We start from the raw sequence: 21,797 nt of genomic DNA, 5'->3' as shown, positions 1-21,797 counted from the left end.
GTCATGGGCAGGACCACCAAATGTGGATCATGGTGCCACCGCTGGTGCTGCAAAGCCAACAGACATTAAAGGGGTTATCCGGGTTTAAATTTTTTTTTTATGTCCGGGCTGGGGAGGGCTATTTAAACATAATAAACATGTACTTACCTCCTCCGGTGCTGCTGATGTCCCGTGCTGCAGCCCGTCTTCTCGGTGCGCCGGTTTCATTACACCGGCGCACAGGGAGCTTCCGGCCGGCCGGATGCTCTCATGCGCACCTTCTCCCAGCGCTTACAACGCTGAGAGATAGGGACGGATGGGAGGAGCCGTCCACAACACGGACCGGAAGCTCCCTGTGCGCGGCTTCCGTGCCCCTGTTTGTTTACAGGGGCACGGATCGAAGTGACCGCAGCGCGGGACATCGGTGGCGCCGGAGGAGGTAAGTCCATGTTTATTATGTTTAACTATCCCTCCCCAGCCCGGCCATAAAAAATGTTTTAAACCCGGATAACCCCTTTAAAGACCTCTGGGTGCCCTAAAAGCAGTTGTGCGGGCACTTTGTACCACCTGTAGAGGGATCTTGTAGCTGGTCTTGTGACAATTGCAGATCTCTGAGAGAGACAAAACATTTTGACCACTGTGATTGGGAGAAGTGCTTGCCCAGCTCGGCCTCCCAGGTTGCGCAGTATGAGGAGAGCAAGGATGATCGTGTGGCTATCAGAGGTTTGTAGATGAAGGCTATGGCATGAGGTGTGGGAGTGCGGGCCAGCCATGCCTGCTCAAAGTCGGAGAGGGTTTGCAACACGTTGTTGTGATTCTAAATGGTGTTGTAGAAATGTTTAATTTGGTTGTATTGGAGATAATGGGGCACATTTACTTACCTGGTCCCGTGGAGTTCCCGAAAGTGCATTTTACAACGATAATCCACTGTGCCCCGATTCACTAAGATCGTGCGGCCGATATCCTGCATGTGTTGCTTCCCCGCTCAGGTCCCCGGAGTTCACCTTCTTTTTCCTGGTGCATGTAAGTGCTTGATCTTGCGACACAATTTGAAAGTTAAATCCCGCGCTCAGTCCGAGGGATTGTGTGTCTCGTGAGATAGAAGTGTGGTGCTCAGTTGGGGACTTGTGGTGTTATGGTACGAGGGCTTGCTGGAGCTTATAGTACATGTGTCACAGGCGGCGTTGTGGGGTGCTAGCCCTGTGTCCATAACAATGAGCCCATACAAACATGATGGGTTGATGCATGTCTGTAATGACCAACTCAGACACATTTTATAACTGGAATAAACTGTAATCTTTATTATAATCCTTTACACGTTTCAGGGTGCAGACTTGGAAGAGAAGTGTTAAGAGTATTGGTCACATAATCTTCAGCAGCTGTAATATGGGGACATAAGTTGTTGGGTATTTTATAGCAGGTTGCTACTGGCAATGGGTACAGTCCAATCCTATATTACTCTGCCATGGATGGGCCTACACAGTTTGGCTCACTGTGGAGGTTACTGGCAGGTTCCCTATTGCAGGGCGTACAGTGATAGGTGTATGTTCCTTAGGCGTATGGCACTCACGCTAGCTGAACCATTAAAGGTGCTGAGTGGAGCAGAAGAGCCCTTGTACAGCGCTTTCTCTTCTGGCTCTACGAGTTTACAGATGAGGACGCCGTAGGACTGTAGGTAGCTTGGTGCGTTCTGAGGTAAATCTCTCACGGTACCGTGATCACCATGGCGCTCCAATCCTGGGAATGGATGTTGGTGTTGTTTAATACAGATCTCTGGGATGAGGTACTGGGACACTACAGTAGAAATTGTAAAGGTTGGAGTGTGGATCCTGCTACGAATTAAGGGAATCTGAGTGGGTTATTGCGAGGGCAGGCTACAAATGGACCTTTGGCTTTTCCTGGTGGAAATGCGGGATTGTCTACGATCGGGAGCAGGGGTCCTTTCGGGTCTATCAGGAAGAGGTTCGGTCCTGCCCCTCTTAAGGTTCGGAGAGTGTGGGTTGTGGTGAAGGCGAGGGAGACGGGGTCACAAGAGGATGAGGTGTAGGTCCAGGGGAGAGTCGTCAGGTCTCTGGAGGAGACCTCCTGTGCCAGTCCCACCCAAGTCTTTGAGGTCTTGCCGTGGAAGAAGTTCAGGACATGTTCAGGACTGCCGACAAGTAATAGAGGCGACAGTCAGGTAGTCAGATTCCTCCCATGTCTTTGGGGTGGATCAGGGTGTCGCTTCAGATTCTAGGACTCCCAGTGTACCAGATGGAGGACCCAAAGCATTTTCGGACCTTCTTCCAGAAGGAGAGGGGTATGGAGATTGGAATAGTCTGTACAAGGTCGAGCAGTCATGGCAGCAGGGTCAACTTGAGGATGAAGTCTTCTGAATCAGGAAAATTATTTGTTTCCAGGAGGCCCGGTCTGTTTCAAATCTGGTCAGTAGGGGAGTGAAGTCGGGATATGGTCTATTTTCAAGATGAATGTCCTGCAAACGTTTATTTTTTCCAAGTCCTACCCATCCATCTCCCTTGGTTGTTTTATTGTTTCATACTATCCATACTCACCAGATTCATTTGGGTGAGAAAACAAATGTTCTTTAAACGTTCTCTACTTTTCTTTCCCAAACTCACTGGATGCATTAGGCTCCCTGATTTTGCACCCTAACATACTGCCATCCAATTAGTAGGCATTGTTCTTTGGTGTGGTGTATACATCTGGATTATAACAATGGGTCCCCCTGAAATTCTATTATTGTGCTTGCCCTGGCTGGTGTCCACACCACTTACAGCTGCCTACATCAATCCCACCATTACCTATAATAGCTCTTGCTAAGAAGATCTCCCCTAAACTTTTGCCTCTATATCTTAGGTAATACTGACTTCACACCAGCCACGGAAGAAAAGTTGTGCAGAACTTTTAAAGATGGCACTGCGATTTCAATCGGTTATTGAAAATTGTGTTCTAAAGCCCTATGAGGAAATATTTTCTAGTGACAGCCGTTCCCCTAGTTTACTATGGGAATATGGCCAATTATCACACTTCCACCGAGCCATCACGCCTAGAGTAGACCTAACACCCTTCGAATCCTTATGCACTGCAAAAGATGCGATCCCACACTCAATCTCGCAGATTTATGGGCTACTATTGGACATCTGGAGCAAGCAAAAAATTCCTTTTGTTAAGGCCTGGGAAAGTGAACCGGGCAAGGTATTCACGCCAGAAGACAGGTCTAAAGCATTTGAGCTGTGTCACAAACTATCTGTCTCCTGTAAATCCCAAGAGACTAACTACAAAATTCAGTTTTTTGTACTGGTACTGGGTGCCTGCAAAATTAAGGTCTATCTATCCAAATTGCTCAGATCGTTGCTGGAGATGTCTGCAGGCACCGGGTACAATGACCCACATTTGGTAGGGTTGCCACCTGCTCCGCCCATTTTGGTCCCAGGTGCTTAAACTGATCAATAAATTGACGGGACTCCACCTGGAGGACGACCCCTCCGCTCTTTTACTGTCGATGCTCCCCACATCGACGACCAAGGCTAAAAAGTCAGATGGCATCTATTTCAGAGCCAGACATTTTCTAACAGGGCATTGCTCCAGCAGAACTAAGTTCTTTTTCTGAACCCACTGCTTTATGACTGTTTCAAACTCTACAACTGGGATACTACCTGACTTTGTTAGGTCATCCCTCTGATACAAGACCTGGTGATCTGTGCGACATGATGGAAATGACTCGTCATACTCTGTCCTCAATCTACACCTGGCTAATCTGTGCACCTGACCCCTAAACACCTGCATGCCTCTCAAATTGTGAACGGGACCTAGGCATACCATTGACATCTGACCAGAGAGTCCTGTAGGACTCCCGCAGGTGCTCTTCAAAATTATCTCTTGCTGGTACAGGGTGCTCTCCAAACTCCACCGCCTTCCCATGTCTTTTTAGAGTATAGTAAGTTGGCTAACTTTTGGACCGTCTAGCAAGTAACCTCCAATACTCCTCAATGATCGCGTTAGGGTGGTGGCACACGTGGCGTTCGGGCTGCGTTTGCAAACGCAGACCAAGCCACACCCACCGTGGCGGGCCGCGGCCCAATCGCATCGGCATTTCTATGGAAACGCCTGCGATCGGGAACGAGCCGGCTGGTGATTTGCATTAAATTAACGCAAAACACCAGCGGCTCGTTCCCGATCACAGGCGTTTCCATACAAACGCTGATGCGATTGGCCGTGGCCCGCCCTGGTGGGTGAGGCTTGGTCTGCGTTTGGAAACGCAGCCCGAACGCCAGGTGTGCCACCACCCTTAGTTGTTCCTATGACATCTATCTGTGTACAATTGCTCTGTAAAACTGATTAACAGGGCCACAACTTGCATACCATTGCTATGGCCCCAATGCTCTTGCTTTTGGACAATCTTGGCGCTTCTCTTCAAGGTCATTAGGATAAATTCCATAAAAGTGGTTTCACTGGATCGCTTTTCAACAATCTCCTGAATACCTTACTTACTTACAGATTCCCTCATCCTACCAATAATGTAAGCCCATCTGTCAGAAAGACCCCCTTGTACCATGGCAGTGACGCTATTAAGTCATAATATACCATTATTAGCCTACCTGAACATTTATTTCACAGGATGTAAGCAATGGATCTGTGGTGGGTGGATTACAGCCCGTGTGTCTTTGACGTGTACACAAACCTATGAGCCCATAGAAATGAATCAGTCCATGTTGTACTTGTTGAATTACATTTGTGTGCAGGCTTAATGATACGCCAGGAAGGACAGTGTTCACACTGTGGTTCATTGAACGATGTTCTGAACCATATAAGAATCATAAGAAATAATGGAATAATAGGTTTCCCTTATAAGAGAAACATTCAAATACTACATAGACTTTCTCCCATCTTTCCTTATATTCACATTAATTAATAATAATTCCTTTATTTATATAGCGCACACAGATTCCGCAGCGCTGCACAGAACTTGTCACATCAGTCCCTGTCCCCATGGGGCTCACAATCTAATCAACCTACCAGTATGTTTTGGAGTGAGGGAGGAAACTCGCGCAAACAAGCAGAGAACATAAAAACTCTTTGAACCCAGCACCGCAGCGCTACAAGGCTGTAGTGCTAACGACTGAGCCACTGTGCTGCCACATTAACTTTCCTCTGGTCACAGAATTTACTCTGACCAATAAAATAAATACCCTCAACTATGTTCACAAAACTATTCCGCCATTTATTTCTGTGTGAATTATCTAACAAGTTTCAAAAGTCCAAAAAATTGCTACATTTTTAGAACATCAATTTGGCTTCTTCCCAATATGAATTCTCTGATGATCCTTAAGCCTCGCTTTAGTTATAAAACGTTTCCCACAATGAGAACATGAAAATGGCTTCTCCCCGGTGTGAATTCTCTGATGGACATTGAGTTTGGCTTTAGTAATAAAACTTTTCCCGCATTCTGAGCATGAAAATGGCTTCTCCCCTGTGTGAGTCCTCCCATGTGTAATAAGTTTAGATTTTTCACTAAAACTTTTCCCACATTCTGAACATCTATAGGGCTTCTCTCCTGTGTGAACTCTCTCGTGAGTAACAAGGTGTGATTTCTTTGTGAAACATTTTCCGCATTCTTGACACGAGAAAGGTTTCTCTCCTGTGTGAGTTCTCTGATGTGAAACAAAATTAGATTTTTTTGTGAAGCACTTGCCACATAGTGAACATAAATACAATTTCTCTCCAGTGTGAATTCTTTCATGTATAACAAGACCTGCTTTACCTGTAAAGCACTTCCCACATACGGAGCATGAGAAGGGCTTCTCTCCTGTGCGACTTGTTTTACCCGATAGGCACTTCCCACATACTGTACATAAATTAGCTTTCTCCCCCTCGTGAAATTTCTCATGTTGATCAAGGTCTGATTTTTGGGCAAAACATTTTCCACATTCTGAACATGAATATGGCTTCTCCCCTGTTCTTATCATTGTCTGATTCTCTGATGGATCAGGACAAGGTTCCTTATTATGAAAGGAGTTGTTTGAATCTGTAAAGTCAAGTTCAGGTTCAACTTTAAGGATAATGAAGTTTTCCTCTGGAGAACTCTCTACGACTTCTTCTTCTTCTTCTATTTTACAACTTATTGAAAACATGAATTTTTCATCAAAATTGTTTCGGAGAATTTCTGTAAAAGTTTAAAAATAAATAATTATTAGTAAATTTTAGTAGGAAAAAGAAATGATCATCCACTAAAAAGAAGAAAGCATTCTGGGACAGTCCTTACGGGGAAACAGTCCTGCTTACTCCTTCCAGATCTGACTGGTTTGCATCTCCTCTTACCTGGTGATGTGAGGGGCTGGTGGTCCTCCATCATGACCTCCTTGTACAGGTCCTTGTGTCCTTCTACATACTCCCACTCCTCCATGGAGAAATAGACAGCCACATCCTGACATCTTATAGGAACCTGACACACACAATGACACAGTCATCCCCCGGACCCCTCCCTTGTGTTATTATATCATGTCCCAGCATTCCCGGCAGCGCTCACCTCTCCGCTCAGCAGCTCAGTGATCCTGGAGGTAAGTTCTAGGATCTTCTGCTCATGTATCAGTGAATGAGGTGGAGGCTCGGTGAAGGGGCCCTGGCTCCATCGTTCTGACTCATGGAGATGGATGCTGGGAATCACTGAGTCTCCTGGAGTCGTCATCTTCTTCTTCACTATTGTGTAATCCTGTTTATGAAGAGAGGAAAATAAGAGAAAAGTCTGACTATTTTGGATACCTGAAAAGTTGAACATTTTGCAAAACTTGTAAGAATTGTAATTTACTTTTAATCACTGTACTCTAGGCAGGGCCTTCCATTGAACTGTTCTGTTTCATCCCTATCTATTCTGAACTGAACCCAGTGTTTCTCCTTCAGGTGATGGGATGGACCTGTATTTTGTGGTCTCGGATGATGTTCTGTAGAGGCTAGTCAAGAAATAATAATTATATAGAGTACAGTAATACAGAGGAGTTTACCTCTCCGGTCAGCAGGTAGATGATCTCCAGGGTGAGGTCTAATATTCTCCTGGTGGTCTCATTCCTGTCCTTGTCCATCCTCGGTGGGTCACTCAGGAGAAGGAGCGTTCTGGAAGGATCTGGTACTGCAGGAAGATTTATGGAAAGTCACACAGGGGCCACAGAGGGTGACATAGAGAACCTTAGTTACTGGGCTGGGAAGAGGATCTCCCAGCCTTCAGCACATGGACTATAGGTACATATATGGTTAATACACAGAATGAATAAGCGCAAGATGGGGGTCCCCTGATTCCCATGGGAGTTAGCCCTGACAGGAGAGCCCGAGCTACAGGTAACCCCCCCCCTGCCTGACAGGAGAGCCCGAGCTACAGGTAACCCCCCCCCTGCCTGACAGGAGAGCCCGAGCTACAGGTAACCCCCGCATGACAGGAGAGCCCGAGCTACAGGTAACCCCCCGCCCGACAGGAGAGCCCGAGCTACAGGTAACCCCCTGCCTGACAGGAGAGCCCGAGCTACAGGTAACTCCCCCGCCTGTAGCTCGGGCTCTCCTGTCAGGCGGGGGGTTACCTGTAGCTCGGGCTCTCCTGTCAGGCGGGGGGTTACCTGTAGCTCGGGCTCTCCTGTCAGGCGGGGGGGTTACCTGTAGCTCGGGCTCTCCTGTCAGGCGGGGGGGTTACCTGTAGCTCGGGCTCTCCTGTCAGGCGGGGGGGTTACCTGTAGCTCGGGCTCTCCTGTCAGGCGGGGGGGTTACCTGTATCTCGGGCTCTCCTGTCAGGCGGGGGGTTACCTGTAGCTCGGGCTCTCCTGTCAGGCGGGGGGTTACCTGTAGCTCGGGCTCTCCTGTCAGGCGGGAGGGTTACCTGTATCTCGGGTTCTCCTGTCAGGCGGGGGGTTACCTGTAGCTCATGCTCTTCTGTCAGGCGGGGGGTTACCTGTAGCTCGGGCTCTCCTGTCAGGCGGGGGGTTACCTGTAGCTCGGGCTCTCCTGTCAGGCGGGAGGTTACCTGTAGCTCGGGCTCTCCTGTCAGGCGGGAGGTTACCTGTAGCTCGGGCTCTCCTGTCAGGCGGGGGGTTACCTGTAGCTCGGGCTCTCCTGTCAGGCGGGGGGTTACCTATAGCTCGGGCTCTCCTGTCAGGCGGGAGGTTACCTGTAGCTCGGGCTCTCCTGTCAGGCGGGGGGTTACCTGTAGCTCGGGCTCTCCTGTCAGGCGGGGGGTTACCTGTAGCTCGGGCTCTCCTGTCAGGCGGGGGGTTACCTGTAGCTCGGGCTCTCCTGTCAGGCGGGGGGTTACCTGTAGCTCGGGCTCTCCTGTCAGGCGGGAGGTTACCTGTAGCTCGGGCTCTCCTGTCAGGCGAGGGGGTTACCTGTAGCTCGGGCTCTCCTGTCATGCGGGGGTTACCTGTAGCTCGGGCTCTCCTGTCAGGCGGGGGGTTACCTGTAGCTCGGGCTCTCCTGTCAGGCGGGGGGTTACCTGTAGCTCGGGCTCTCCTGTCAGGCGGGGGGTTACCTGTAGCTCGGGCTCTCCTGTCAGGCGCGGGGGGGTTACCTGTAGCTCGGGCTCTCCTGTCAGGCGGGGGGTTACCTGTAACTCGGGCTCTCCTGTCAGGCGGGGGGTTACCTGTAGCTCGGGTTCTCCTGTCAGGCGGGGGGGTTACCTGTAGCTCGGGCTCTCCTGTAAGGCGGGGGGTTACCTGTAGCTCGGGCTCTCCTGTAAGGCGGGGGTTCCCGACTGGGAGCTTCATGCGGTGGTGTAGGGGCTGCAGTCACTTCTTTCTCTCCTGTCTCTGGCAGCAGTGAGATATCATGTGATGTGATGGTCAGGGGTCTCCTGACCGTTCTATGTTTGCTCCAGGTCTTGTCGGCTTCAGATTTCTTTTCCAGATCCTGTCCGCTCCGGGCCGTACAGTCACAGGGGCTTTGAGGATCCTATACAGACATGGCGCTCTCTGTCATACACAACACAGTCACAGACACATTTTCCTCTGTTCCACCCCACAGTCTCCTCTGATTGGTCAGCATGCCTGTCAAAATGACAAGAGGAAGCAGCCTGCACAGTGCAGGTCGTCATGACAACACAGTGCCGGTTCCTACTGCTAGTTTTTACCTTCCTGGCACAGCCATTTCTTTAGAATATCTTGGCTGTCACGTTATGTGGTAATAATTCAGTACACAGTATACATATACATCACATAGACCCCTCAGTACACAGTATACATATATCCATATACATTACATAGACCCCTCAGTACACGGTATACATATATCCATATACATTACATAACGCCTCAGTACACGGTATACATATATCCATATACATTACATAGACCCCTCAGTACACGGTATACATATATACTGTGGACTGCCGAGTAATTTGTACCATCATTGATGCACAGTATAGGAGAGTGATCTGATGCGAGTGACCAGGGTTGCTGATCCCATAATGTAGTCTATGCGTGACAGAGAGTTGTAGGTTGCACTATGGCACAAATAAACTCAGTCTGTCTGATGCAAGTGTCTCCAAAAATCAAACAAGCCCATTTATTTTGAGAAAGGGATCTAATATATTCTGTGCAGGGGGCGGTTTTTGATCCTGCTGTTTGCGAAGCTCAACCAGGAGGGGGTGTAATAAAATATTAAAGTCTCCCACAAATATAGAAGTTTCATGTGGATATGATGCTACAAACAACGCTGCTTTTTGTAGCGGACCTCTAGAGGTCGGGAGTGGATTATATATACATAAAACTTTATAAGGAGCCCCTTCTATAAGTGCATGTGCAAAAAAATATATATGGGCCCCACTAGAAGCAGATGTATAACAAGAATGCTGTGCCCATTGTATCCACGGCTTGCTCAACGACTGGGGCCTTGCCTCCTCCAGGCGGGTTTCTTGAAGGCCTTATTTGGGGGTTATGGATCCTAAGTGGGGCAAACGCCATCAATCTCTTCTTAGGATTACCCAGTCCCCTAACATTCCACTAGCAGATTCTAAGTTCCCTTATAGTCACATAAAATCAGAAATGATACCAGGATTGCCTAACAAAATTGTGTGGAGGATATCTTGAAGTAAGAAGGAAAGTCAGCCTAAGGCTACATTCACATGAACTTGTGCCCACTGTACTGTAGCAGAGCGGACACACGTCAGCGGCCGGGATAGGAGGGCGGTGCTCACCCCTGCCCCTCTCCATGTCCTATCTTTCTCCCGGCTACGGGACAGTACACGTGCAGCACCGTAACGCTCCCGTGCGGTCACGGTGCGCCCATTGCTGTCTATGGGGGATGTATATATGACCTATATACGTCGGCCATATATACATCCCCCATACTGAATGTAGCCTTAGAGTTGGGTTGCTACGGCTCCACAGAACCTATGAATACATTTTGCCATTAACTTGAAACATTTAACCTAATAACGCAATAAACCTAAGTAAATAAAGATAGATCGTCTAGGCGCAGACAGCCAGGAAGCTGCCGTACTCCTAGAGTCTGACTAAATGGCTAATGTCTTGGGGGTACCCTCGCCAAAGAGTGTTTCTGGTCGGCAACGGGTATGTGTTCCTCCTTCTCTCTATATGGTACTCTGTATTATAATTTGAGAGCCACCCCACCTCTACCTACCTATGCACGATAAATTTTAGTATTTGGTGGAACATTTGCTAATATACATAACTGAAAATGCACAAAGTGATTGCAAGAATTCAAACTTGAGACCTGACTATATACAGTCCAGTCCTTCAGTCTGTAGCACCCTCACAGCTTTGTTCAATGGGCTGGAGATCTTCTCTGCTGCCGAAACCAGTCATCACCCTCGTTGAGGGAGGTAAAGAAAACAGCTCTCTGTCCACCACTTGCAGTGTAGATCATAGAGTAAGGGATGTGTTTGTCTCGAAGTTTGCACTTCACCTTGAGATTGCTCTCAACTTTTGCAGTTCTATGGAGAAATCTTGGAAGATGGAAACCTTCACTGTACTTACCTCCTCCGACGGCGCCGATGTCCCACGCCGCGGTCCCTTTGATCCGTGCCCGCTTGTTTAAGGGCACAGAAGCAGCGCACAGGCAGCTTCCGGTCTGCACTGTGGCCGGCTCCTCCCATCCGTCCCTATCTCTCAGCATTGTAAGTGTTGAGAGATGGTGTGGAATGGGAGCTTCCGGCCGGCAGGAAGCTCCCTGTGCACCCTTGTAAACAAACCGGCGCACAGATTAGACCGAGAGCAGCGAGGGACATCAGCAGCGCCAGACAACTTAAGTACACGTTTATTATTTTTAAATAGCCCTCCCCAGCCCGGCCCACAGTAAATTTTTACACCCAGATAACCCCTTTAATTTTGTTTTTCTTTTGTATCAAATCCTTATTTTCCCCACTGTATATACAGTAATGATTGCATGAATATAAAAACTACTTGGACTCTTCTGAATATTGTTTATTATGTCACATTGAATTCACCTACAGTGCGGGTGATGAATGGGTGTAAGAATCAGCACTATTTAAGGAGTCAATACAGAACATACAGGACTTTCCTTTCTTTTCATATACAGGTGGTCCCCTACTTAAGAACACTCGACTTACATACGACCCCTAGTTACAAACGGACCTCTGGATATTGGAAATTTAGTATACAGTTCTGACTTACATACAAATTCAACTTAAGAACAAACCTACAGAACCGATCTTGTATGTAACCTGGGGACTGCCTGTATTCACAATCAATTTCCTCTATGGATCCACATCTCAGTGGTAACTGCACCCAATATTATAAGAACCTTGAGGCTATCTGCGCGGAATGTACTCAGCAGTAATTCTATAAGTCAGTGATGGTGAATCTTTTAGAGACAGAGGGGTACATTTACTAAGGGTCCACGGACAGCGCTTCCTTCGGGTTTTGCCGAATATTTCCGCTTTGCACCAAATTGCCCCAGGTTTTTGGCGCACGCGATCGGATTGAGGCGCATAGGCGCCGCTTTGTACGCGACAGAAATGGGGGGCGTGGCCGTCGGATAACCTGGCGGATTTGGAAAAAACGCGGAATTTAAAAAACTAAAGTCGCAAGATCAAGCACTCACATGCACCAGGAAGAAGAAGGTGAACTCCGGCAGATCTTGGGGCAGAAGTGACACCTGCAGGAAATTGGACGCACAGACCTTAGTGAATCGCGCCGGACCCGAATCTTCGTCGGACAATGCACTGCGGGATCGTGACAGGACTGGGTAAGTAAATGTGTCCCAGAGTAACCAAACTACAACCAGAATCCACATATTTACCGTGAAGTGCCAACGTGGCATTTTGAGCACTAACTTACTGCTACCTGTTCTTCCACTTCTTTCGATTCTATCGGCCGCCCGAGGCCACCAATACAATTGAATGAAGGAGGGCAAATTTAGACTTTCATTATAGCTTCTCTCCAGGGTCTCTCTGTACAGGAAGAATGGTGGGTCAAGAAGGATGAACTCCAAAGATAATGCACTTCTTTCAACACTTTCTCACTTTTCAAGCAGTACCAAACAGCCAATGAAGTGTCGCTGTAAAATAGCGCTGAGAGCAGCATCTCTTAAGTTGCCTAGGACTGCAGGAAGATTTGATGGATTTGGTCCTGTTTGGTGAACTCTGTCCTGGGGCGATGGTCTGAGTGCCCACAGAAAGGGCTCCGAGTGCCACCGGTTCACCACCACTGCTATAAGTTATTCCACAAGAAAGAGAAACCAGATGAAGACCATTACTTTATTTTGTCTTCTTATCCCAGAAGATGGATAATCCTAATTTACTTTAAGCAGCAGATTTTCTGCACGTACCACAGATCGATGCCTTTACTCATCTTCTTAATACATCTCATGCCTTCGAAAATTACTGTGTGAATTCACGGATGAAAAATAACATTTCTTACCCTATATGAAGTCTCTGATGATCCCTGAGTTTAGCGTTATCGGTATAACATTTCCACACTCTGAACACAAAACTGATTTCTACACAGTGTGAGTTTTTTCATGTCGACTAAGTCTACTATTCGTAATAAAAGTTTTCCCGCACTCAGAACATGAAAACGGTTTCACTTCAGTGTGAATTCTTTGATGATACTCGAGATTCTTTTTAGTACTAAAGTATTTCCCACATTCAGAACATGTAAACGGTTTCTCCCCAGTGTGAATATTCTGGTGATTCTGGAGTTTAGATCTACACACAAAACGTTTATCACATTCTGTACACGCGTATGGCTTCTCCCCTGTGTGAATTCTCTTATGTGTCACAAGCCTCGATTTGGCTATAAAGCATTTCCCACATTCCGAACAGGAAAACGGCTTCTCTCCCGTGTGAATTCTCTCATGAACAATAAGACGTGATTTATAAGTAAAACATTTTCCACATTCTGCACACGAATATGGCCTTTTTACTCTTTGACTTCTGTCAGGAATAATTAGAGTTTTTTTCTCTGTAAAACATTTCCTACTTTCGTTTTTTACTCCTGCTGCAATTCTTTCATGCTTATTAAAGGCAAACGGTTTTATGAAAGGAATCTCCCCAGTGTGAATTCTCCCATGCATAACCAAAGTTGTTTCCTGGTAAAAACCTTTCCCACATATCGAACATGTATATGGCTTCTCTCTTGTGTGAATTCTCTCATGTGCAATTAGACTGCGTTGCTCCTGAAAACTTTTCCCACATACTGAACAGGAGTATTGATTTTCCCCGGTAGGAATTATCAAATAAATTAGGGGATTATATGACTGTTTTGTACAGTTTTGTCCAGGTTGTATATTAAGGGTAACAGGAATTGTCTGTGGAGAGCGCTTCGTGACTCCTCCTTCTTCTACTTTACAATTTGGAACTTGTGATGGAATCTCAATGAAAATTTCCTGTTTAATAAGATTCTCTGGAGGGGGATAAAAAAAAATGTTTTTTAATAACTTCAAAGTTTTAAAAATTCTAAATGGATTGTAAATCACACATGCAGGTTTTGGTGCAGTTCAAGGGGCACTTATTAAAACAAATCTGCAAGTCAAAGAAACGGATACAACAGAAAGAAATTATCTGTCCTTTATATTTCCCATTCCACTTCTGGCTTGAAAAACGCATCAATAATGTCAAAAGAAATCCATGTGTGATACCAGAAGAACAACGACACAGGACATCAAATCAATATAATTCTGGGATTATAATTATATTTTGTACCACTGTTCTTACTTAACCAGCTCTTATTTTACATGTGAATCTATCTCCAGCAACCCCATTGCAATAGATGGCATCCACCCCAGTCTCATTACCTGATGTATGTGCAGCGAGATGTTCTGTCCAGTGGTTGGAGCTCACTATTAATTCCAAGGGAGCCCTGCAGGATTTACACCTGACAGGTTCACTTTATTCTCCTCTTACCTGGTGATGTGTACAGGTCCTTGTGTCCTTCTACATACTCCCACTCCTCCATGGAGAAATAGACAGCCACATCCTGACATCTTATATGAACCTGACACACACAATGACACAGTCATCACCCGGAGCCCTCCCTTGTGTTATTATATCATGTCCCAGCATTCCCGGCAGCGCTCACCTCTCCGCTCAGCAGCTCAGTGATCCTGGAGGTAAGTTCTAGGATCTTCTGCTCATGTATCAGTGAATGAGGTGGAGGCTGGGTGATGGGGCTCAGGGTCCATCCTCCTGATACACGGGGGGTCACACACTCACCAGACGACTTCTTCACTACTGTGTAATCCTGTGTATGGGGAGACACTGATCACTACATAGATCCTAAGAATCCTTCACCTCTCCAGTCATTTCCCTGTTGTATTCCTAGAGATAAGAGCCGTGTCCTGGGAGACTCTCACCTCTCCAGTTATCCAGTAGATGATCTCTAGGGTGAGGTCCAGGATCCGGGCAGCCATGGTTCTGTCCTGCTCCATCCCTGATGGGCCATTCTTCATAATGACGTCCTTGTACAGGTCCTTGTGTCCTTCTACATACTCCCACTCCTCCATGGAGAAATACACAGCCACATCCTGACATCTTATAGGAACCTGACACACACAATGACACAGTCATCACCCGGACCCCTCCCTTGTGTTATTATATAATGTCCCAGCATTCCCGGCAGCGCTCACCTCTCCGCTCAGCAGCTCAGTGATCCTGGAGGTAAGTTCTAGGATCTTCTGCTCATGTATCAGTGAATGAGGTGGAGGCTTGGTGATAAGTCTCTGGGAGCCGCTCCATTGTTCTGACTCATGGAGATCGAGGTTGGGAGTCACAGAGTATCCCAGAGTTTTCTTCACTTTTGTGTAATCCTGTATAAAAAGATAATAAAATAAGGTAAATGATTCCTTCCCAAAGCTAAATATAGGAAGTGCATCAACCTTTCTAGGCCCAAGGTTGCTACAAGGATTGTTCATGTGACGTTGGTGGTGTTGCTGATGGTAGGGTCACATCTTCCCTTTGCAGGGAGCCAGATGGCCTTGGCACTCAGGCTTTTTGGTTTTTTTTTATGCACTCATGTTTACTGTGCAGGTGCCTGGTCAGAGATTTTGACTGCGTTGTGTAGACTGCCGACACAGCGTGCAAATAAGTTTTCTGTTTTCTGCACTCTGGTTGCCACCCTGTGCGCCACCAGTAGTGGGCCAAGTCATTGGGCACAATGAGAAGTAGGAGGTAACGTCATGGCTATGGGGCTGACTGCTGCACCTTGGCACCCACTTGCTTGTTTTGATGGCTGCCTGCAGCTTCCTAACCCCACTTCGTCATCCAACATATCACTAACGTCCATCCAAGTTGGGTCTAGGACCTTATAATCATCCCTGGAGTCTTCTACCGCTGAACCCTCACCATTACCTTCCTTCTCAGTTTGCACATCGGGGAAACCACAGCAGTTGGTTTTCCTCAACGTTGTAGATCTCTTGCGATGGTGTCCTGTCCTCATCCTGCAACACAAGTTCTTTGGTCTGCAAGTGGGTGGAGGTGGACCATGGAATTCCAGCTAGGAGAGTCCGCATACAGTGAGCTCCTCAAGACGGGTAAGTAAATGTGCCCTACTGTCTGCCATTTAATTGGCCAATCCCTCCATCTCCATAATAATTGCTGCTTTTCCTCATTAAAAAAAAAGGAAAACTGCAGTTCTTCACATTACACTTTAGGAATGTATGAGTATACGGAAGGAGCAGGCAGAAGCACTTCCATATTGAAAAAATGGTTGCAGTGAATATGGTGCGTAATTTAGGAATGTACAAATGTACCAAACACTTGCATTGCTATTTAAAAAAAAAAAAAAAGCGGTGAAATTGTAAAATTATAACAGCTTTATTCTTTCCCTCACTGTCCCTCCAGATGCAGCCTATCCCTTGGTCTCTCCTGGCTGTAATGGCACCAGGACATGTGACTCTTGTACAACAGGGTCACATATCTCGCCTGGACAAACATAGCCATGCTCAACTAGGTAATTATTTTTGTAATAAAAAAATATATTTATATATTTTATACTTAACAAAACAGAGGAGTTTACCTCTCTAGTCAGTAGGTAGATGATTTCCAGGGTGAGGTCTAATATTCTCCTGGTGGTCTCATTCCTGTCCTTGTCCATCCTCGGTGGGTCACTCAGGAGAAGGAGCGTTCTGGAAGGATCTAGTACTGCAGGAAACTGTATGGAAAGTAGGGGTTCCAAGTCATACAAGGACCACAACCTGTGTAATACAGAACCTCAGTTAATGAGCTCTACAGTCAGGAATAGGCTCTCCTGTCAGGCAGGGGGGGTTACCTGTAGCTCGGGCTCTCCTGTCAGGCAGGGGGGGTTACCTGTAGCTCGGCCTCTCCTGTCAGGCAGGGGGGGTTACCTGTAGTTCGGGCTCTCCTGTCAGGCGGGGGTTACCTGTAGTTCGGGCTCTCCTGTCAGGCGGGGGGGGGTTACCTGTAGCTCAGGCTCTCCTGTCAGGCAGGGGGGGTAACCTGTAGCTCGGGCTCTCCTGTCAGGCAGGGGGGGTAACCTGTAGCTCGGGCTCTCCTGTCAGGCGGGGGGGTTACCTGTAGCTCAGGCTCTCCTGTCAGGCAGGGGGGGTTACCTGTAGCTCGGGCTCTCCTGTCAGGCAGGGGGGGTTACCTGTAGCTCGGGCTCTCCTGTCAGGCGGGGGGGTTACCTGTAGCTCAGGCTCTCCTGTCAGGCAGGGGGGGTAACCTGTAGCTCGGGCTCTCCTGTCAGGCAGGGAGTTAACTGTAGCTTGAAATCTCCTGTCAGACGGGGGCTTCATGGGTCTGTGCAGGGGCTGTAATCAATTCTTTTTTCTGTCCTGCTCTCCTGATTTCTCCCTGCTCCAGACCCTGTCAGCTCCAGGCCATACACAGGAATAGGCCCAGATCTCTTTCATTTACAACACAGGCACAGGCACATTTTCCTCTGTTCCGCCTCCCACAGCCTCCTCTGATTGCTTGGTATGCCTGTCAGTATGACAAGAAAGGAAGGAAGAAGCCAGCATGCCAACACAGCTCCGCCTTCAACTATTAACCCCTAGATGCCAGTTCTCTCCTCCCTGGTGCAGCCTTTTCCTCAGAATCTGCCGGGTGTCACGTTATGTGGTAATAATTCCTGAACACTTTAACTTTTCCAGGTGATTTTGAGATGGTTTATTCCTGACACATTGTACTTCATGTTGGTGGAAAAATTTGTGTGCCATTTTAAAATTTTTTAGTCAAATAATCTAAAAATCCCATTGGTGTTATCTGTGATGGCCGGTGTTAGTGCAGGGTGTCAGGTGTAAGTTACATGCGGGAAGTCACTCAGTACACAGTATATACATATATCCATATATATATTACATAGACCCCTCAGTACAATGTATACATATATCCATATATATATTACATAGACCCCTCAGTACACGGTATACATATATCCATATACATTACATAGACCCCTCAGTACACGGTATTCATATATCCATATACATTACATAGACCCCTCAGTGTACGGTATACATATATCCATATACATTACATAGACCCCTCAGTGCACGGTATACATATATCCATATACATTACATAGACCCCTCAGTACACGGTATACATATATCCATATACATTACATAGACCCCTCAGTGTACGGTATACATATATCCATATACATTACATAGACCCCTCAGTACACGGTATACATATATCCATATACATTACATGAACCCCTCAGTACATGGTATATATATCCATATACATTACATAGACCCCTCAGTACATGGTATATATATTTCCATATACATTACATAGACCCCTCAGTACACGGTATACATCCATCCATATACATTACATAGACCCCTCAGTACACGGTATATACATATATCCATTTACATTACATAGACCCCTCAGTACACGGTATATACATATATCCATTTACATTACATAGACCCCTCAGTACACGGTATACATATATCCATATACATTACATAGACCCCTCAGTACACGGTATACATCCTTCCATATACATTACATAGACCCCTCAGTACACGGTATACATATATCCATAGGCCCCCGGGACACTGTATACATATATCCATATACATTACATAGACCCCTCAGTACAAGGTATACATATATCCATATACATTACATAGACCCCCGCAGTACACGGTATACATATATCCATATACATTACATAGACCCCTCAGTACACGGTATACATATATCCATATACATTACATAGACCCCTCAGTACACGGTATACATATATCCATATACATTACATAGACCCCTCAGTACACGGTATACATATATCCATATACATTACATAGACCCCGCAGTACACGGTATACATATATCCATATACATTACATAGAACCCTCAGTACACAGTATTTATATATCCATATACATTACATAGACCCTTCAGTACACGGTATACATATATCCATATACATTACATAGATCCCTCAGTACACAGTATACATACAGTTCACACCAAACGTTTGGACACACCTTCTAATTCAAAGAGTTTTCTGTATTTTCATGTTTATACAAATTGTAGATTCACACTGAAGGCATCAACTATGAATTAGCACTTGTGGAATTATATAAGTAATAAAAAAAAGTGTGAAACAACTGAAAATCAGTCTTATATTCCAGGTCCTTTTGTTGTGATCACTGCTTTGCACACTCTTGGCTTCTCTTGATGAGCTTCAAGAGGTAGTCACCTGAAATTGTTGTTACATCACAGGTGCCCTGTCAGGTGTAATAAGTGGGATTTCTTGCCTTATAAATGGTCCCCTCTGCTGCTGAGGACATGAGTCCCCTCTGCTGCGGAGAACAACTTCATCCGAGGCACCAGCCTCAAAAATCGCAAGTTAACAGCAGCTCCGATTAGAGACCAGGTCTAGCAGCTGACACATCTCTACAACAACTGGTAATAGGAGACTGTGGGCAGCAGCCTTCATGGTAACATACCTGCTAGGAAACCACTGCTAATGACTGACACCAAGCACCAGAGACACAAAGAATGGAGATTGCACCAGGGGAATTCTGGGCTTTGGTCTGATGAGTCCACATTTGAGATCTTTGGTTCCAACCACCGTGCACGACGCAGAAAATGTGAAGGAATGGACTCTACAGGCCTGAACTCTCCAGAAGCCTGGAGGAGGAGGTGTGATGGTGTTGCGGGGGCTCTTCTGGTGACACTGTTGGGGATTATACTGAACCAGCAAACTTACAAAAGCATCTTGCATCGGCTCCTATTCAATCCGGTTTGCATTTAGTGGAACCGGCACTATGGGGGGCTGTGATAAATGTGACCAGGGGGGTGGGGGCCTTTTCCTACCCCACTTTCCCCCAGCCTCAGCTTAATTGGCATGATTGAGCTAGGTTGTTTACAATCACTCTTAAACCAATAGAAGGATCTTAAGGTGTGGACTAACAGGTTCCATTAGGCCACACACAAGGTAACGAACTAGTGTATCTAGTGTGTCCTTAAGGTAATTAAATATAAAATCTAATCTGTGTTGCTCTTTTATTTCAATTCACGAATCCCCACGTCCGAGTCTCGCTTATATACATACTACCGGGTTGGTTCCTCATCCTATATAATCCCGTTACGGACTGGGTTTATATTAAAGGAGAACTGATGGCAGCTCAGTGAGTTCAGGGCTGTGATTTATTGTTGTGCCATATCTGGAAGTTGTGTGGACAATTTTAAATCGCTTCCTGCGCCTCTAAGAACTGTGCGTTGTGGGAGTGTTTATAAAAGGATGCCCTTCAGGGGTTCGGAAGGTCGCGGTTTCCTTCACACCCTGGCTGCTGAGCTATCCTGGAATTAAGCTATTTTGGTCGCAACCTTTAAAAAGTGACTTTCATTACAGATTGAAAATGCACCATCAGCATAGATGGCAAGTCACATGCAGAGTGGTCTCACCTCTCTGGCCGCTCAGATTGACATCCGGTTTTTTGAGTAGGAGCGTCTGGAACGAGTCTTGACCCAACATCTGGCTCCTGTCTTCCAAAGACCATGTCAGCCACCTTCTGTGTCTGCTACAGAGGAACCGATGCAGGTGGATAAAGCTCGGCTGACTACTCAAGAGAGCTCCAAACGAAGACAGGAGAACCTCTGCCTTTATTGGGCCAACCCGGAGAACTTTCTTGAGACTTGTCCAGTACGTCCGGGAAACGCACGCACCTAGGGTCGTTGGGAGAAGGGTCCGCAGGTGAGAGCAAAGCTTCTCTACGTTTGAATATTCCCGTTCTGCTCAGCTCTGGGACAGGTAGCCAGTTCTAGATCTCTGCCTTTTTGGATTCTGGCTCTGCAGGAAACTTTGTGGATGCTGCCCTGGTCCTCCAGCATCATCTCCCTGTGGTCAGTTTCGAGAAGCCGCTGGTCATCATCTCTGTCAGTAGCCATATCCTCTCTCATCCGGTTCAGTACTGCACTGAGCCTCTTTTTCTGAAAGTTGGTGCATTACACAAGAAAAAACAGCCTTTATGTGCTACCACGGTCCACGTGGTTGCAGCGCCACACACCCATACTCAACTGTCAGATGGCTGAGGTTCTTCGCGGCAGACCAGAGTGCCAGTCTTGCTGTTTGGTGGTTCCTCATTCGGTGTCCACCAAGCCACTGGAGGGTCTCAATGCTTTGTACAAAGACTTTGCTGATGTCTTTTCAGAAAAGTAAGCGGAGACTCTGCCACCACACCGACCCTATGACTGCCCAATGATGCCGGGCACATCTCCTCCACGGGGTCGAGTGTATTCCCTATCTATTCCTGAAGCTGTGGCCATGTTGGCCTATGTGAAGGAGAACCTGTAGAAGGGCTTTATATGCATGTCTTTTTCTCCTGCCGGTGCCGGATTCTTCTTCGTGGCCAAGAAGGATGGTTCTCTCCTTCCGTTGCATCGATTACCGCGGCCTCAATAAAGTCACGGTGAAAAACTACTACCCACTACCCCTGATCATGGAATTGTTTGATCGTCTACGTGGTGCCAAGGTTTTCACCAAGTTGGATTTGCAGGGGGCATATAACCTCATCCACATCCGTGAAGGCGATGAACGGAAGATCACCTTCAATACTCGAGATGGCACTTCGAGCACCTTGTTATGCCCTTTGGACTCTGTAATGCGCCAGCGGTGTTCCAGGAGTTTGTCAATGACATTTTCAGAGACCTACTTTATACCTGGTGTTCTCCACGGTCATAGAGTCCCATCGGGCCCATGTACGGCAAGTTGCGACTGAGGGCCAATAGCCTATATGCCAAGCTCTAGAAGTGCCAATTCCATCAGAGGAGTCTCCCATTTCTAGGATATGTTATCTCTGAAAAGGTACTACAGATAGATCGTGCAAAGTTGTCTGCAGTACTTCAGTTTCCCTATCCAGTGGGACTTCGAGCTATC

The 21,797-nt window shown here is 46.7% G+C and overlaps 3 protein-coding genes across 3 annotated transcripts in view; all 3 read right to left on the bottom strand.

The window, feature by feature from the left end:
* The window catches only part of LOC140120871 (uncharacterized), a 67,088-nt gene that overhangs the window by 7,631 nt on the left and 37,660 nt on the right, over positions 1–21,797 (bottom strand). The window lies entirely within an intron of this gene.
* LOC140120887 (uncharacterized) lies at positions 4,893–6,474 on the bottom strand. The gene is made up of 2 exons (XM_072139918.1): positions 6,298–6,474; positions 4,893–6,142 (listed from the first exon to the last, which is right to left on the bottom strand). Exons 1-2 carry the CDS (start codon positions 6,380–6,382, stop codon positions 5,265–5,267), a joined length of 963 nt encoding a protein of 320 aa, XP_071996019.1. The 5' UTR covers positions 6,383–6,474; the 3' UTR covers positions 4,893–5,264.
* LOC140120867 (uncharacterized) lies at positions 11,382–16,630 on the bottom strand. The gene is made up of 6 exons (XM_072139873.1): positions 16,449–16,630; positions 15,061–15,240; positions 14,788–14,976; positions 14,514–14,675; positions 14,339–14,429; positions 11,382–13,838 (listed from the first exon to the last, which is right to left on the bottom strand). The coding sequence occupies exons 1-6, from the start codon at positions 16,524–16,526 to the stop codon at positions 12,934–12,936; spliced, it is 1,605 nt and encodes a 534-aa protein (XP_071995974.1). The 5' UTR covers positions 16,527–16,630; the 3' UTR covers positions 11,382–12,933.

Source organism: Engystomops pustulosus, chromosome 3 (assembly GCF_040894005.1).
Source record: "Engystomops pustulosus chromosome 3, aEngPut4.maternal, whole genome shotgun sequence".
In the NCBI taxonomy this organism is placed as follows: domain Eukaryota; kingdom Metazoa; phylum Chordata; class Amphibia; order Anura; family Leptodactylidae; genus Engystomops; species Engystomops pustulosus.
The sequence above is the reverse complement of the archived record's forward strand: the minus strand, read 5'-3'. Positions and strand labels throughout refer to the sequence as shown.